This window comes from Furipterus horrens, unplaced genomic scaffold, assembly GCF_987537825.1.
Source record: "Furipterus horrens unplaced genomic scaffold, mFurHor1.1.pri manual_scaffold_17, whole genome shotgun sequence".
Taxonomy (NCBI): Eukaryota; Metazoa; Chordata; class Mammalia; order Chiroptera; family Furipteridae; genus Furipterus; species Furipterus horrens.
In genome coordinates this window covers 54,360,683-54,380,340 of record NW_028327187.1, presented here as the reverse complement: position 1 = coordinate 54,380,340, position 19,658 = coordinate 54,360,683, and the positions used below count along the sequence as shown (strand labels likewise).

The window sequence follows — 19,658 nt, the reverse complement described above, 5'->3', positions numbered from 1 at the left end:
GAAGGTCCATAGGCACATGAAAAAAATGCTCAACATCACTAGTCATCAGAGAGATGCAAATAAAAACCACAATGAGATACCACTTTACACCTGTCAGAATGGCCATCATCAACAAATCAACAAACAACAAGTGCTGGTGAGGATGTGGAGAAAAGGGAACCCTACTGCACTGTTGGTGGGAATGCAGACTGGTGCAGCCACTATGGAAAACAGTATGGAATTACCTCAAAAAACTAAAACTGGAACTGCCATTTGAACCAGCGATTCCACTGCTAGGGTTATACCCGAAAAATCCTAAAACCCTAATTCAAAAAAGTTTATGCACCCCTATGTTCATAGCAGCACTATTTACAATAGCTAAGTGCTGGAAACAGCCTAAATGCCCACCTGTAGATGAGTGTATCTAAAAACTATGGTATATTTACACAATGGAATACTATGTAGCAGAGAGAAAAAAGGAACTCTTGCTTTTTGCAACAACATGGATGGAACTAGACAGAATGATGCTTAGTGTAATAAGCCAGGCAAAGAAAGAAAAATACCATAAGATATCACCTAATACAGGAAACTAAAGAACAACATAAACAAACCAACTAAATAGGACAAGGAGCAGAATAGCAGTCAATAGGGGGGAGTCGGGAGGGAGAGAAGGGTGATAAGGGAAGGGTTTAGTCAGGGAACGTGCAAAAATGATTCATGGACATGGACAACGGGGAGGGATATAATTGCGGGAGAAGGGGTGGGCGGGGTGGGGGGGAGCAATGGGGGGAAAATGGGACAACTGTAATTGAAAAACCAAAAAATAAAATTTAAAAAAAATACAATAAAAATAAACAAAAATTAATAAAAAGGATTCTTGGTTGACAATCTTTCAGTACTTTGAATGTCATTACTGCCTTCTGGTCCCCATTGTTTTTCTGATGAGAAGTTTGTTATTATTCTTAGTAGGATTCTCCTGTATGTGATGTGTTTTGTTTTTTTTTTCTCTGTGTTTAAGGTTTTTTCTCTTTGCATTTGGCCTTCAATACTTTCACTATGATATTTCTGGCTGTGAAACTCTTTGTGAATCCTATTTTGAGTTTGCTGAGATTCTGGGATCTGTAGATTGTTTTCAAATCAAATTTGGGAGTTTCCAGCCATTATTTTTTTGACTATTTCTCTACTCCTTTCTCTCTCTTCTCCTTTTTGTATTCCAATTTTGCAGATTTTGGAACACATAATGATGTCCCACATTTCTTTGAGATTCTGTCCATTTCATTTTTTTTCTTTTCTTAGCAAAATCTATAATTGACATAGCTTCAAGTTTGCTGATTCTTCCTTCTGCCAACTTTAATGTGCTCTTGAGTCCTTTTAGTAAAATTTTCATTTTGATTTTTGTCATTTTCACTTCCAGAATTTCCATTTGGTTCTTCAAAAAATAACCTCTGTCCCTTTATGATATTGTCCACTTTATGAGACATGATCTCCTTTAGTTCTTTGAACATATGTATAATGGCTGCTTTGAAGTGTGTCTGCTAAATGCAACAACCGGGGCCCTTCAAGAGCAGTTTCTATTGCCTGTTTTTGTTTTGTTTTTGTTTTTTTGTCCCTATGTACAGGTCACATTTTTCTGTTTCTTTACATGTCTCACAAATTTTTGTTGATAATTGGATATTTTAGATAATATAGCACAGCAACGCTGGACATTGAATCCACCCCCCTGAATGGTTGATTTATTTGCTTGGTTGTTTATTTACTGACTTGGTTGAATTGACTCCATGAAATCTATTTGTCCTGAAGTATCATGCTGAGATTTCTTCTTGATTTTTATCTTTTATCTAGAAACCTAGGAGTAACCCTGGGGTCAGCATAGGCCACTTATTGGTCAAAGGTTGTGCCTAAGCTCTGTTAGCTAGTTAGGAGTTTTACCCTTATCACTGGGTGTGTGTGTGGCTTAAAGGCTGCTATCACAGTTAAAGAAATGTATGTTTCTGCCCCACATTCGTCCATATAGTGGTAGTTTGGGTTTTCCCTCTCCAATCACCACTGAGAAGGCACAGTCTTGAGCATGCACATAGTGTTCCAGACTGCCAAAGGTATGTGTAATTTTATTTTTAGCCTGGCTTGCCAGGAGTTGCCACTGGGTCAGAGTACCTTATTATGCAGCCAATGGTTGGTTAGAGGTTGTGCTTAAGGCCCTAGTGCCATTGAGGCTGCTGCTCTTTGTTGTTTGACCTGTATGAGGTTTGGGGATTGATTTCAAATCTACCATATTCCCTGGTCTGAGGGAGTGTAGCCTTGTGCTTCTGCATGGCCTTCCAAACCCCCAGGGTTGACTAAGACCCCAAGAGAGCTCTTTTTGATTATCTTGTTTCCTTGGTTCTCTCTGTTACCAAACATCTGATTGCTCGGCTATTTTGCTTGTTGTAACTTGTACTGGGGACCTATGAGTATCCCCTTAATTGTTCTCCACCAAGATTTCATTTATTTTTGGCAATGCCCTTAGGAATGGAATTCTCCATGACCTTTTCCACATAAAGTCAGTTCTTTCAGGTGGAGCTAAGAAGTTCATATTTAAGGCCTGCCTCTCACCCTAAGGAAGAGGTGGGGGCAGGGAAAGCGGCCCACTTCTCTAAGAGTGAAACCTTTTTTTTAAGTTATTGATTTTAATGAGAGTGAGGAAGGGAAAGAGAGAGAACAGCAATTTGTTGTTCCACTTTTTATACATTCATTGGTTGACTCTTGTATATGCCCTGACCAGGGATCAAACCCACAACCTTTGTGTATCGAGATGACTTTCTAACCAAATATGCTACCCAGCCAGGGCAAGAGTGAAACCTTTTATTATAAATAGGTGCTCAGATGGGTTTTGGCTTGCTACTTCTGGCATGAATCTCTGCCATACAAGCAAGCTGGGGCTGGAGCAATAGGACTCCAGTATTGTTACCATGTTTTCCCTAAATGAGTGCTTTCACCCTGACTTGAGGCTGGATTGGGGAAGAGAAAGCTGGCTTAGGAGAAGAGAGACCCAGTCTTCTTGAGTCTGTCTGGAAAAGAACTTCTGCAAGATGGAATTGGGGGAGATGAGAAATTTCAGAGGCCTGCCCCTCACAGATGAAACCATAACTGTAGACTAGGAGCTAGGGGAAGATGGAGCTACCAATTTCTTGACCACATCTACCTGGATTAGAGGTCCCTGAGTAGTTTTCACAAAACACAGCTTGGAGGAAGATGGGAGCAGGCTAAATGCTAAAGACTCTTACTGTTCTTTCTGAAATTTAATAAATGTTTCTTCATTTTCTGTATGACCCTGGGGCAATCTTCAAGAATTGTTTTGGTTTAATAACTTTTTCCAGTTAAATGATTATTTGTTGTAAAAGTGAACACTACACTCTTCATTTCTCCATTCTGGAAATAGCTCTCGAATAACATATTTTAAAATGTTAATACTGGTCCCTGAATCAACTTATTCATTAGAAAAATTGATTTTTTTAAATTTATACCTCATATTTGTTTTTTCAAATATTCCTTTTAACATACTAGAATGTCTCTCTTTTATTTCCACCATTATAATGTAATTTGGATGTGTTTTTTTTGTTGTATTCTTAAACAAAAATTAATTAGCCTTTGAGATATTACTTACTCAAAGGCTCTCTAAATATCTAAATAAATTACAGCCACCAATTCTCTCCTTTGCCCATATGCTTATGCCTACCATAGCCCTTAGTTGGTACTACTTATTATGGAACATAGCATTTTGGGGGATACTTACACATAAAACTTTGAATACTTTCATCTTTGATTCCATCACTGTCTTAGAACAGTGTCTTTCATATAATAAGTACTTAAATATATGTAGAATTAGTGATCAGAAAGGAATGATTTCCTTTAAAAGAAATAAGCTATCTTTCCTGAAATAGTTATGTCTATTTCATACTGGCTGAACCTATTACCTACTGCAGGTGCTCCCCGCCCTTGTTAGAGTTATGAGACTCATAAAACTGTTTCCAATGACAGTTTAGGAGGCCTTATTAGGTCATATAACCTACCCTACTGGAAATTTTAAAACCTTTCTAGGATAGTGTAGGCTTTATTTTATCTAGAGTTAGAGAGCTGTACCACATGACCCAAGGCCCCTTATCACCTTCAGGTTTTGATAATAACAAAGGAAACCTTTGTGACTCTTGGCTAAATTGATAATTACATTAACATTGTTTATCAAGAAACCCTGTATATTTCACTGATCTCCTGAGCACTTTCATTTTCCCTTATAAAAAGGCAGACTCCTTCCAATCAATATCCTTCTATATATGTAGTTTGACATGACATAATTATCATTTACTGACCTTATATAAGACATATGACATCAGTTCCAACATCAATTATCATATACCTCTTTCTCTTAAGAGAAAGAATATTATTCTCAAATTAAAACTACACATGCAGAATCAAAGTACTTTACCTGTCCTCTATAGCAAAACCCAAATCTTAGCATGGTAGTTCCACAAAGACTCGTAGAAATTAGAAGATTAAAAATGTAACTGCCTTTTGACCCAGAGATTCTACTGTTGGGAATATACCCTAAGAATCCCAAAACACCAATTCAGAAGAACTTATGCATCCTTATGTTCATAGCAGCGCTATTTACAATAAGAGTGTTGGAAACAGCCTAAGTGGCCATCAGCAGGTGAATGAATTAAAGAACTGTGGTATATTTACATGATGGAATACTATGCAGCAGAAAGAAAGAAGAAGGAATTCCTACCCTTTGCGACAGCATGGATGAGACTGGAGACTATTAATTATGCTAAGTGAAATAAGCCAGGTGGCAAAAGACAAATACCATATGATCTCACTTATAAGAGGAATCTAATGAACAAAATAAACTGACAACCAAACCAAAACAGAAGCAGAAACATGGAAACAGAACAGACTGACAGTTGCCAGAGGAAGGGGGCGGTGGGGGGAATAATGGAAAGAAAGGGAAGGGTCTAGTCAAGGAACATGTATGAATGACCCACAGAGAACGGTGTGGGGATGGACTGTGGGGTGGGGGCTGGATAAAGGAGGGCAAAGAGGGAAAAATTGGGAAAACTGTAGTAGAATAAACAAGAATAGAAAAATTAAGAAATGATATTTTAAAAACTGCCAAAAAAAAGAAATCTCAATTAAGACTGATAAAGTATGCCACCCAATGGATGTATTGACATACTGCACTCATAAAATACATACATGCATAGGTCACCATTTGTAATCTCCTTCAGGTTACAATGAGTTAGTACATAGTAATGAAAGATACACTGATGAAAAAGGAAAATTGGTCACATCAGGGAAAGTATAGCCTTCAAGAGCAATGATACCTTGATACTCCAGTGGCAGTTCTGAGACATGACCATCTCAAGGAGATTAAGGTAGAAACGTAACAATGCGCTTCAAAGACACACAGTACTTTACTATACAACCTTTCCAACCTACAATGGGAACTGGAAAACTACAGATGGGAACAGATTAGAATTACATTCAAGCCCCCAATAATGACTAGGCTATAATTCTTACCCCTTGCTATAGTTCAATCTTAGAAATTGGTCCTTTAATATGACTCAAATTCAATCATTAGTTATTGAGTACCTTTAAATTCTTTCTTATAATTTCTCATTTAATATCTTTAGAGTTTTATTAGTTTTGCTCCTAATAGTTTACTTCCTCTTGAGACTTTTTGTTCGTTTTGGCGGGGCAGTCATTGGGTTCTTTCAATATCTATAGGGCTTAATTATGGAAGAATCACTGAATAGGGGACTTGCCCACATGTAGAGATGTTTGTCTAGATGAGAAGCTGAAAAGATCCATCTAAGAAGCAAGAAACAAGGACAAATTTTAGTAACACTGGGGAAAAAAATGGAAGTCCTTTTTACCATATTGCGTATTCCATTGCATCTGTCCTTAGTTAAGAAGATAGCCAAAGTGAAGAGGGTCAACTGAAAGTTCACAACTCACCATATAATAGTCACATTACTGATGACTGTAGAAGTTTCTATTATTAGAGAACAGCTCTACCTGCCCTATGGCTTGACTCTGCCAGAAGTGAGAGGCATAACAGAGAGGAGAAAGCAAGTCTTATTCAAGAGACTTGAGTTCCATCCAGTCTCATGGCATTATAGGAGCAGTAATATCTTTCAGTGCTTCAAACACTCCTGATATTTAAGGGGAAAAAAAGACCACCCTGGCTGGTGTGGCTTAGGGGATTGAGAGCGGCATGTGAACGGAAAGGTCACCAGTTTGGTTCCTGGTCAGGGCACATGCCTGGGGTTGTGGGCCAGGTCCCTGGCTGGGGGCATGCAAGAGGCAACTAATCAATGTTTGTCTCCATCTCCCTCCCTTCCCCTCTCTCTAAAAATAAATAAATAAAATCTAGACTTCTGGCCAAGATGGAGGCGTAGACAGACATGCCGCATCTCCCTCCACAACTAAGAAGGAATACAACTACCTCAAAACTAGAAACAACCAGAAGTTCCAGAAAATCAAACTGCAAAAAAGTCCAGCAAACAAAGATATAAAGAAGAAATACTCATCCAGAGAGGTAGGAGAGGCAGAGCCGGGGCGGAGAGGACACGATGTGGTGGCAGCAGTGGCAGGCCAGCAGAAAGTGAAGTCACACCTTTTAAAAAAATTGGGAGGGACACCTGGGGAGCGTTCCCAGCTCACTGTCCCAGCACTGGGGAAAAACAAGCCTCATTGCTTCTGACTGTGCAGACCAGTGGGGATTGGGATGGAGGCAGAAACTGCTGGTCTCTCAGCAGAGTCCGCTTGTTTAAAGGGCCCCCACAGTCCTAGAATGTCCACAGACCCACCCACTCTGGGAATGATGGCCAGGGCAACAGCTAGGGAGGTGCCAGTCCCATACAGAAGTGGAAGAAGTGCCTGGAAAAGGGGCAAGTGCTGGGAAAGTGACATTGTTCCATCTCTGACCCCTCCCCCATATACAGTGCCACAACATGGTGAAATAGGTTTCCCTGTACTCATGAATCCCTAAGGCTCCACCTCTTACAACATAACAGGAGTGACAGCTCTACCTGGGACACAGAGGCAAATAAACATAGGAGACAGAGAAGTATGGCCCAAAAAGGGGAACGGATCAAGGTTCCAGTGGGAGAACTAAGCAACGAGGAGATAGTCAACCTAACAAATGAGGAAATAGACAACCTAACAGATGAATAATTCAAAATACTGGTGATAAAGATGCTCACAGGCTTGACAGATATGCTTGAGTATGGCAAACACATAAGAGAAGAAGTGAAGGCTATGCTAAGTGACGAAGGAAAATCCACAAAACCAATGGTGAAGGGAAGGAAACCGGGGTTCAAATTAATGACTTGGAACATAAGGAAAAAAAAAACAAAACAGTAAACCAGTGCAGAATGAGGAAGCAAGAATTGAAAAAAATGAGGAAAACTTCCCAAATTTTGTGAAGGAGATGGACATACAGGTCCAGGAAGCACGGAGGGTCCTGGGCGAGCTGGACCCAGAGGGACCAAACCAGGATGCATCATGATTGAGATGCCAAAGGTGAAAGATAAAGAGAGAGTCCTCAGGGCAGTAAGAGAGAGGCAGAGAGTTGCCTTTGATTTCTCAGAGGACCTTTGCAGGCAGGAAGGGACTGGCAAGCAATATTCAATGTGATGAAAGGCAACTTGCAACCAGGATTACTCTATCCAGCAAGGATATCACTTGGAATGGAAAGGCAGATGAAGTGCTTTCCAGACAAGGTAAAGCTAAAGCAGTTCACCATCACCAAGCCATTATTATATGAAATGTCAAAGGGACTTACTTAAGAAAAAGAAGATCAAAACTATGAACACTAAAATGACAACAAACTCACAACTATCAACAATTGAATCTAAAAAATAAAAACAAAATCCAACTAAGCAAACCAGAATAGGAACGGAATAAGAGGTATGGGGAGTCATTTGCAGGGTTATTGGCTGGGAGGGGGGAGGGGGAGAAATGGGGATATAGTGCAGGGATTAAGAAGCATAATCAGTTGGTACAAAATAGACAGGGGGAAGTTAAGAATAATATAGGAAAGGGTGAAGCCAAAGAACTTAAATGCATGACCCATGGACATGAACTATGAGGGGTGGGATTGCTGGAGGGAAGGGGGATACTGGCAGAGGGGAGCAAAGGGGGAAAAATTGGAACTACTGTAACAACATAATAAAATATACTTAAAAAATTAATAAATAAATAAATAAAATCTTTAAAAAGAAAAGGTATGTTCCTTCCTGTTATAAAGACTAACAAAATAATATTGACGAGGAGCTATAAGATGAGCAAGTAAAGCCAAAAACTAAATTTATACTAATAATTTACTCTAGGAAACAAAGAACTACAAGGCTTACTTAAAGGCATAAACTTCTAATGGTTATTTTTATATGTGTCAACATGTGCTAGACCTATAGAGACTCTCAGGACTTCAATATTCCTAAATTTAAGGAAAGAAATAATGCTTATCTACATAACTTTAGCTTACATTTGTAGAGTACATTATGCTTTCCAAAGAGTTTTCATGTATATTATTTCACTTACACAATTCCCAACATAATGTGAATATATAATACATAAAAGAGTATTTGTCAAATGACCATCTCCAAAAAGTAAATAAAAAGAACAGATAGACAGATTTGACATAGCAGATGTAATGTTGAGTAATTGGGGGTACATGCAACACAGAATTCTGTCAACCGAAAATGGTGTTTATCCTTCTGAATTTCATGCCATGCCTTAGTAAAAATGTAAACATGATAACCATACCAACTTACTTTACAGGAAAACAAGCCCTGAGGTTTACTGTTGAAGAGAGACTATGTTTCTACCCACCTGGAAAACTGAAAAACACTGGAATCCAGAGGCTTAAGTTGAAGAATAGGTGTTTTGCTTTCTTCCCCAACAGATGGAAGCTGACTAAGGCTATCAATTTCCTCATATCCAATTGTTTTATTATTTAATTCATCCATATCTTGAATAGTAGGGATCTTCAGTGGGTTAGCGAATACCTAGCAAAGAAAAAAATTGTTGTATAAAAATCCTAATTTCAAACTAAATACCAAAGGATGAGTTATCCTTCTGATGCTAGGAAAGAACACTTAGCCAAATAAAAAGACTGTTTCCTACACATAACAAACAGCATACAGTAATGTACACTAGAAAACTGAACCCAGGCACGTTCAATTATAACCTTATCAGCTGGAGGCCAACAGACCTTCCCAACTCACTTATTGGCTCCTAGAGTCATCCCACCCACAACATAAACCCAGGTCCCCTAGTCAGTGTGTCTAATTCTCTTGTGACCCATTTTAAGGCTTGATTTTCACTCCTTTAAGATCTGTGATGAGGGTACGGATGGAAGGAAGAAGCATTGCAGCATGTGTCGGTGCTGGTTTTGGAAAAATGCATGCAATACATTAACACTTATTCATAGTACACACACACAGAGACATGCATCTGGGATCTTGTGGGAGAGCCAGCCCATGAAAATAGTATGAATGATGAAGGTAAAGGAATATAAAGGAGAGGTAAACTGAATGAGGACAGGGCAGTCCCAGGAACTCTCCCAATCACTAGATCAGACTAGTAAGCCAAGACAGTAGGGCATAAAACCTGAATATTCATATACCTGGGTCTCAGTAGACTGCCAGAAGAAGAATTAGTATTAAATTGCCTCTATCCTCACCAGTCTGACCTACCCTGATTGAGAGGGTGGAAGGTGAATATAACATGCGACTAATAGATATCTCTGGGAAAAAGGGTCAACAAGAAACTCATGCAGAAAGGCAAGGTTTGGGGGGAGAGAGAGATGGGTGCTATGGTGGCTGTCAGGAAAGAAGTGTCCCTGAAAGGACGGCCAACCTTATTGCACCCTTCAGCGTCCGGAGCTGGGCAACCATGTCCGAGAGACAGTGCTCCTGAAAATTCAAAACAGCAGAGTCTTTATAAAGCCAGCCAGCCTGAAAGCAGGGATGGGGGGAGGGCACAAAGAACCACCCTTTCTTCCCAAAAGGAAGGAGGAATAATCACTCCTGAATCCTGGCAGAAAGAAAATGAGGAAAACAAGACACTCAACAGGAACAGCCTTATGAGGATGGAAAATAACCCTGAAAATTCTTACACTGAAGGTGACATTAACACTGTCCAGAATCAGTATTGAATCCAAATCTGGGAAATAAATAATTTGACTCTTCTATTTTTGGTGATCTGAACATCGGCAACAACAGATCAAAGTATAATCAAAAGATCCAATGGAAAAAAATAAAGACCACCAGAAGAAATGGTTCATTATTTCTACGCAGCTTTCAAGACTGCTGCTTCCTTCAACCTATATCCTCTGTTGGGGAAATTTTTGAATGAGAAAAGGAAGAGGGTGCACTGTCTCTCACCTGGTAGTTCTCATTTTCCGTTGGCACCTTCTTCTTCTCAACAGTTTGATCTCTAGGAGAAGATAAAAGTGCTATTTAGTTCAGTCATGAAATGGATTACCAATTGTAGATTTAGGTTTTAATGTTCCTTCCAAATTATAAATAGTGTGGGCTTCATTGAGTTCAAGCTCAGGATGCCTTCCTAAACTCTGCTACTAAAGAGCGGTTTCAGACGCCCCATCGAAAGAGAGATGGGGGGAGGAGGAAGAGATACTAAAGAAAATCACTGCTTGAGAAACTCAGGAGATGATTAGAAGGAATAAAGAACTGGGAGAACAGGAAGGTGAGGAAAGAAATCATTAAAAACCAAAAAAGAAAAAATATCATCCCTCTTTTCAAACCTCCCCTGTTCTATTAAGAAGGGCCAGCCTCCTCTACTGTGTGACATAGAATATCACTTTTGGTATACTCAACTGTTTCTTAGCTTTGTTCAAGTACAGGTCTTCATCAATGAGTTCTTGTTCCTCTGGAACAGAGCATCTCCTGCAGTATAGAGAAGAAATTATCTTTTGGAAACAAAATGTGTCCTTTGTTTTTACTCTTTCCTTTCTGCACAATTGTAACAAGGCAGCTTAAGAACCCTCTAACCTTATAAAGCTCAGATTCCAAACATATTACAAAACTTGCATGTAGGTTAGTGTGTAGCAATTCTTATTTCAAGGCATCTCATCATCTAATTATTTGGGGGCGTATAACACTTCTCTCCCAAGACATTCAAAGTACTTGACAGCTACAAAATTCATATGATGATGGACAACACAAATCATAATGTCTTCCCACACAGTGAAGTTCAAGCACATGAGAGACTTGCTTGAGGTTCTGTAAAGAGAGTGAGTATTATTTTTGCCTCTCATTTACTAAAAAGTCATTCCCAAGATGCAGTCAAGAATCATGAGAATTCCTAAACCAGGTGATGATGCCTGAAGAAAAAAATGAAAGGTTATGATAGAAAGTAGCAATAAGAAAGTAGGAGCTTACATCATAAAAAGAATAGAACAGAGACTAGCAAAGAGAAGAAAAAGGAGGATTCTATAAATGAAAATGTATACATATATTTGCTATATGTGAAGCACAAGGAAGAGAATTTTAGAGGAGTAAAAACTGAAAGCAGTACTAGAAAAAGCATTCAATGGTCAACAATAATCCTAGAAAAAACTAAAAATCAATAATAACTGGAAACATATGCTATACCCATTTTATAAGGGGGCAAAGTATCCTGGAAGGCTATGTCTCCTGGACCAAGTGTAAACCCATAGGTGAAAATGAGACTTCTAAGCACTCGGTCCCATATTCTAATCAATCCTAGTTACACTCCATGGAGAGGTGCTTAGGCACAGCTGGAGAATATGAAGGAATGCTTACTCATTACATACCTAGACTTCATTTATTTAATTTCCTCCATTTTAAATATTTTTTTCTAAAAAGCATGCTCTGTTTTAGTAACTTTTTTCTTTTTCTTTTAAAAAACATTTTCAGAATACAGTAGTCCCTCTCTATATCGTTGTTCACTTATCGTGGCCTCACTGTATCGCAGGATTTCTAAAAATATTATATTTAATTATTTATCGCAGATTTTTCACTATATTGCGGGGTTTTGCGGTACTGTATATGTACGTTGTTAAAGTTACAGAGGTTTAAGAGTGTAGAATATGTTTAAGAACATAAGTAGTGTTTATAAAAGTGTGGAAAAGGTTAATAAGTGGGACACGTTAATAAGGGACTGGGAATGATTTATAAGTGTGGGGGAAGGGTTTATAAAGCCTTCTATATATAAATACTAAAATAAATGTAAGGTTCCTACTTCGTGGATTTTCACCTATCATGGGGGGTCTAGAATGTAATACCCGCGATAAGTGAGGGAGTGCTCTTTTTTAAAATAATTTATTTATTTGTTTATTTTATTTATTTATTTATTTATTTATTTATTTATTTATTTATTTATTTTTAGAGAGATGGGAAAGGAGAAAGAGAGGGAGAGAAACATCACTGTGTGGTTACCTCTCACTTGCATCCCCAACTGGGGACTTGACGTACAACCGAGTCATGTGCCCTGACTGGGAATCGAACCAGCGACACTTGGCTCGCAGGCCGACGCTCAATCCACTGAGCCACAGCAGCCAGGTGAAGTACTGTACTCTTATTAAAGCTGGGGACAGTGAAACAAAGGAAGGCCTTGGGATAGAAGAAGCAACAGGAGAGCCTAGGCAGGGCTGCTTTTATTCAATGGAAACTCAGAGAAAAAGGGAGCCCTGGAGACAGGTTCAGGGGGTTAGCCCATGATGAGCTGCCACTACCCATTGTTCCCTTGGCTGCAAGTCTCATGGGAACACTTAGAGTTTAGGAGATGCACTGGGTATGTTCCTGGGAGGGAGAGTGCCTAGTACCTTTTTCTCTATCAGCATTCATCCTGAGGAGAAAAAAATTACATTGCAGCTTAAATGAAGCAAACTGAGTTATTATTTTAAACCTATGAGACCACTGAATCAAATAAAAAAAGATTAGTTAAGTTGAAATTAATGCCCATGGATATGCCAGGTACTATCTAGATGTTCAATGATACAAGAAATATACAGTGTTTTAAGAAGACAAACATGTAAACAAACAACATTGAATGTACAACAGGTACTACAACAGATTCAGGTATAGGAAGCATATGAAGAAAATCATCAACTTGACCCAAAATGTAAAGCCCTTGTTCTCGAAAAGCTTACAATCTCTTGAAGTGCCAAAGATAGACATATGAAAAACATCCAAAAATTATAAAACAATATGTGAACAAAAGTCAGAAATTAAGTATCACAGGAAGCCAGAGCAAAATACTGTAAACTAGTGTCGACAGAAGAAGTATTACACAAAATACTTAAGCATCCCAGATGAATATGATTTGGGTAGGCAGATAGAATGCATAAAGTCACTGTAAGCAAATGGAATGACATTATCAAGTCATGGAGGAGGAAATAAGTGCAGCATGTGTGGGGAATAGTGAAGCCACAGGCTTGGCTAAAGCACAGGGTTTGTGTTAACATACAATGAAAAATAAGGCTGGATAGGTAGGGTGGGACCAGTTGGCACAGAGACTGGAATGCCAGGCTGAAGAGTATGGACTTGAGATGAAAAATGTTTTAGAATATAGAGACAAATCAGGAGTTATTTCTGGCACAATATTGCGTCCTAAGCTTACCTGTACTTTGGATGGGAATTATAGTAACAAAACCATCTTGCAGGTAATGTAGATGGATCAACCTTTCCAGGAAGCTTCCTCCATTTAAGACACTCATCACACTGTACCCATGTCTGGTCAGGAATCTTCCTGAATAAAGGAAAACAGAAGTATTATTGTGTGTATCCTAGCTCTGTGCTGTGTCTTACATTAGAAAGGCACACCCTAAAAGTGAAAGAACATAATTTTATATATGAAATGTGCTATAACTGTTATAGTTTAGGTGTCTAAAATGTATATATCTTTTTTAAAATATGTTTTATTGATTATGCTGTTACAGTTGCCCCAATTTCTTTTCCCTCTGCTCCCCTCCACGCAGTGACCCCCCTCCCTCCGGTTGTCCCCACATTTTAGTCCATGTCCATTTGTTGTTCATGTAGTTCTTCTCAACCTCTTCCTATCTACTCCATTCTCTCCTACTATGCTTCTTAATTCCTGCATCATATCCCTCCCTTGTCCCCCTCCCCACTATATGCTGATCTCCCCCAGTATGTTCCCCATACCTATAATTATTTTCCCACTCTCGTTGCCTACTTAGTTTGCCTTTGTTTCCATTCCCTAGCTTCTGTTGTTGGTTGTTGTGATACAGTTTTCATTTTAATGTTCATAGTTTTGATCCTCCTTTTTCTAAACCAGTTCCTTTAACATCTCATATAACAGTGGTTTGTATCTAATGAACTCTTTCAGTTTTACTTTGTCCTGGAAGCACTTTCTCTGCCATTCTATTCTGAATGACAGTTTCGCTGGATACAGTATTTGTGGCTGTAGGTTTTTGATTTTCATTACTTTGAATATTTCTTTCCAGTCCCTTCTCACCTGCAGGGTCTCCTTTGAGAAATCAGCTGATAGTCTAATTGGGACCCCTTCATACATAATTCTCTTCTTCTCTCTTGCTGCTTTTAAGATTCTCTCTTTATCTTTAATTTTTGACAATTTGATTATAATGTGTCTTGGAGTGGTTCTCCCTGGGTCTAGTTTATCTGGAACTCTCTGTTCTTCCTGGACCTGTAAGTCTATTTCCTTCCTCAAGTTAGGGAAGTTCTGTTTCATTATTTTTTCACATAATTTTCCCATTTCTAGTTCTTCTTCACCTTCTGGCAAACCTATAATTCTAATGTTTGTTCGCTTATAGCTATCCCAGAGGTTTCTGAGCCTCTCCTCATATTCCTCGCTTTTTGTTTCCTCTTTCCGCACTGGTTGACTGTTCCTTCCCTATGTTCCAATTTGTTGATTTGATCTCTCGTTTTCGTTTCCTCACCACTTGTCTCGTATGTCTTTTTGTTCATTTCAGCAGGCCTAGCCTTCATTCCTTCCCTGTCATGTTCAATATCTTTTGTTAATTCTGTAAGCTGCCTTATGATTATAGCTCTGAACTGAGCCTCAGAAAGTTTTGCTATTTGTTCATCGGTTAATTCCTTTATTTGCTGTTTGGTTAGCTTCATGACTGGTATTTCAATCATTATTCCTGTCATTCTGACCGTTTTCATTTCTCTTTCCTTCTTGGGTGGGGCTGTCACACCTCCTATGCTATCGGGTGCAGTGCACTGAGCACTCGTCACAACCCGGCGACCTTTTTCACCACACTGTGGCATTTTGTGTGGGGGCGGGGGTCCAAGATGGATTCCTGCTGCTATTCTCCACTGAGAGACTGGGAGCCTCTTCCTCCATCCCCACACCCTCTGGGCCTCACCGTCTGAAGCAATGGCGGTCTGCCTTCCCCGGCATTAGAATCGCAAGATGACGGGTCTCGACTGCCACCAGGACTGCTCCCCTGGCGTTTCTCTCAGTCCCTTTGCTATCCCCACTGCTGCCGCTGACAGCACAGCCCAACCTCTCCGCCCTGGTTTCGCCCCTCCTACCCATCCAGATGAGCACCACTGGATTATAACTTCATACGTTCGACTTCCATGTAGTTTTATTTTCTGGAACTTCTGGTTATTTTTGGTTTTGAGGTAGTTGTATTCCTTCTTAGTTGTGGAGGCAGACAGAGTGTGTCAGTCTAAGCCTCCATCTTGGCCGAAAGTTAAAATGTATATATCTCGAATTTCACAGAAAAAAATGACAGAATTATGCCAGATATGGACATGAAAAGTAGCAGCAAATATTAACATGGTGAGCCACCATTATTTATGGAGGTCAGTAATATTTATCCTAGAATCTTATTCTAAGTTAGCAAGCAAGAGGATAATTTTAACTCTAAAATTAATAGAAAAATTTAAAAGAAATAAGACACACAGAATCATTTTATTTCGTTCTATGCAATCCTGTGACAAGTTTAAAATGAATTTGTGGGAGTCACTGAAGAATCAGCATCAAAACTACTCCCTCTCTATTTTGCTACAGGCTCCCTATACCTTTTTCCTTTCAAAACCAGTCTTCGTGTATACTTTAATCAAAATGTTATTAGGTCAATATGCTCAAGGTTAATCATAAAAACTAATATAAATTTCATTAAATTTCATAACTACAAATGGTGGCTCCAGCCCAACAATTGGGTTAAATTATTAAGATAAATTCTTCTAGAGTTCTACTCTTAATACACATACCTTCTCCCTCTCCCCTCCCCACCCCTGCCCAGGAAGTGTATCCAGTCACCTTCACCCTAGAGTTAATTTGTTTCTCTGTGAAAGAAGGTGGTCCATGTATAATAGAAATATCCAACACCTAAGGTTTGAAAGAGTAGGAAGGGGAAGGCTGGAGAAAAGACATAGAAAGAGGGCAGAGGGAAACCTAGGACCAATTTGAAAAACATAATTTAGCTTACATTTATATTGCTCTTCTACTAGACATTTCAATAGTGATGTGATTTGTTATGTCTTAGTTCAATGTTTCTCATCCTTATAGTGTTTTTTTTCCTAGTTAAAATAATAGTATCAACTCATTATAGAAAAAAAAAAACTGGGACATACAGAAAGATAGAAAAAGAAAAGACACTCATAGCTCTAGTACTCAAATGAAATATCCTCCTCTTGTTTAAAACTGGTTATAAAAAGAGAGTTCATACATATTTTTGGATATACAGCTTCCTAACTCCCAGCTTCAGGCTGTTCCAGCCCTGCAACCTCTAAGCTCTAAGCTCAGGCCTGACCTCTGGTGTCTATATATTTCTATACAACCACTGTTTTGTTCAAAGCCAGAACAGCAAAAAGCAGTTTCAGCAGTAGTGGGAGTGGAGAGAAAAGTCATATTACTTTAGTTTTACATGCACATGCACAGAGGAGTCTTTGGCAGAAGCATGTCAATATTACTCTCTCGGGGACAAACATTGAAGACAAAAACTCCCTGCCTCAGGTTATATGCAGACTATAGTAGATACTTCTATCCAGACAGACAGCAAAGACTTTTTAGCTTGGGCTTACAATACATAGATAGTTGAAGGGGTTATACCATATTACCCTCATTGCATTGTTCCAGAAGAGCATCATGGTTAAGAACTTGGGTTTGGGAGCCCGACTGCCTATATTTGAACCTCTACCGCTTTATACCTGTCTAATCCTGAGCAAGTTACTTGAGCTCTCAATGTATCACTGTCTACATTTGTAAAGAAGTAATAATATCTGTCTATCTCATATGATTGTTTGATGAAACAATACATGTAAATGCAAGTAAAGAATTTAGACCAGTGTCTGGTACATAGATAAGTAGTCAATAAAGAATAATCATTATAATAATTCTGCTTCCAGGAACATTATGCAACATACATATATGCATTCCAGCAATATATGAACATCTGTTTTATTGCATTTATCATTGCTTATTTGAAAGGGCAAAAAATAGCATATCATTAATTTTCATGTCTTTGAAAACCATGAAGGTTGGACATGAACAAGATATTATAATATGATAGCGATATTTATACAGAAATCAGGCTGCATTTGAAACAAAATTTTACATCATACCTTTTCCTGATAATTTCCACTAAAAAAACGGGTAGGTACTTACCTCAAAATGAACTTTTAATACTCTAATCTTTGCCTTGATGGTGGTGTAACTGACTGTGTATATGTATTGCACATTCTATCTTCTGTATTATGTTCCTTTCCTGGCCTACTGAGGCGGTTCATCTTGATGGTAGTTTTGTGTGTAATTCCCTGTCTTAGATTTAATAAATTCTACCTTTTTTCTGATATGCTGGGTTCTCTACTTCTGCTGTCAAATTTCGTGGTATAATTTCAACAATGTCCACTAGGAATAAAGAGAAGGAAAGTTTTCTAACATTTCTGAATACCTACTATATGCCAAATGCTAAAAATGTTATAACATCTAATTTATTATACTCAGAGGAGAAGTGACTTACTTACCCAAACTCACTCAACTATTAAGAAGCAGAATCAGATTTTCAACCCAAGAGTACCTAATTTAAATGGCCATCATTTTCTATATCATACTTCCTATCGGATAAACTGAACATACTAAATTCTTCATATTTATAATCCAAACCACACAAGTATTAAACCAGAATGAAGAGATCTAAAGAATGATAAAATTAGTACTTGTGATTTCCCAGTTTAATTAAACTTCCTTATTTGAAAAACACCATCTTATTATTGTTCCTTCCATTTGCTCTATGGACATTATGCCTAATGCTTTTATATTCTATAATTACTACTCACGGCATTGTCCTGGCTATGGCTGAGGTCTCCAAATTCTCTTGGGAAATCTTTTCCTTCCAATAAGCATTGAGCTTCTGGGCAAGGGCATTTATTGTCAACCTGAAAGAAAAAGCAAGAAGAAACGTGTCAATGGTGAGAATTGCTTGAACAACTTTGCAACATATGAGATACTCCCATCTAACAGAAGCCAACAATTTAGGTTTGAACATCTACACTTACAGCAAGTAGGATGGGACTTCACTACCTTTCAAATTACATGTCAAAGTGACAGTCAAAATGCTGAATAGTCATTTTAATTGAAAAGGTAAAATGGTCACAAGTCCTAAAAAGTGCTGTGTTCTCCAAATTTTTGAGGCTATTAGAATCATAGGGGACTGAGGAGTTCACATTATAGAAATTAAAAAGGACTAAATTTCAGAGATAGGAGAGAGTCAAATACTGATAAGTTATTTGGTTGTCATATGACTACAGATAAAGATTCAGGACCAAGGTGGAAGTCAGAGGATCTAATACTGCACTTTATCTATTATCAGTCAATCAAATACAAACTTAAAAATGTCCACACAGTTCTCTTCATGCAAATGCTGATCAGAGCAGTTATAGCACCAATGGACAATAAAATGCCTTCAACCTTCTACTACATACTACACAGCTGTTAGTGGAAGCTATACTCCAGTTCTGGCTGTCACTATTTTTCCTTTATCTCTCTTCCCAAATTAACAACAGTAGACCCAGCGTCAAAAAATGTAACAAGTATAAATTCAAAACTGGAATTTTACCTTTAAAAACTGTTAATTTCTAATGCCTAATTCCTATTTAATCCTACAACCCAGGATTACAACTTCATGTACAACTGTGCACAAATGAAATAATACATGATTAGTATATTTAAAATCTCCTGAGTTTCTGGATTGTTTCCCAAGGTTTTTACAGACCTTTTCTCTCCATGAGAGGAATTTTTGCTTACCCTCACCTTATTCATATTAAATTAGATTCTGACTACACAGAGAAGATTTAAGTAATTATATATGAGTTCCCATTTTACCCTCCAACGAACTAATGTTCATACCTCTATGTTTATATCCTTCCTTCAAAGCACAGATAAAGGAGAAAAGATGGCGGCAGAGTAGGTAGCAGTGTTGTCTGCTTGCTCCCATTGCAGAAGCACATGGAGTACAAACAGGGAGAGTAGTGAGTGAGTGCGGATTTCAGATAGTGCGAACAGGAAAGGGGGTCTGGGAGTGGCATGAAAGAGGGCAGAAAGCTCGGCCAACGCTCTCCAAGTGGAATCACTGGGAATCCCAGCCCAGCGCCTCTGCCGCAGCTCACAAAAAAAGGGGCAGCTGCTGACCAGCTCATTAGCCATGATCTGCTTGG

General features: G+C 38.6%; 1 protein-coding gene across 2 annotated transcripts in view; it reads right to left on the bottom strand.

Moving 5' to 3' along the window:
* Positions 1-19,658, bottom strand: part of MORC4 (MORC family CW-type zinc finger 4) — a 91,401-nt gene that overhangs the window by 19,821 nt on the left and 51,922 nt on the right. For both annotated transcript variants that reach the window (XM_090263978.1, XM_090263979.1), the window contains exons 10-14: positions 18,282-18,380; positions 13,630-13,758; positions 10,863-10,931; positions 10,410-10,461; positions 8,854-9,029 (exon numbers count right to left, since the gene is read on the bottom strand). In XM_090263978.1, coding sequence (XP_090120104.1) covers positions 8,854-9,029; positions 10,410-10,461; positions 10,863-10,931; positions 13,630-13,758; positions 18,282-18,380 — 525 coding nt within the window. The remainder of the gene's footprint in view (positions 1-8,853; positions 9,030-10,409; positions 10,462-10,862; positions 10,932-13,629; positions 13,759-18,281; positions 18,381-19,658) is intronic.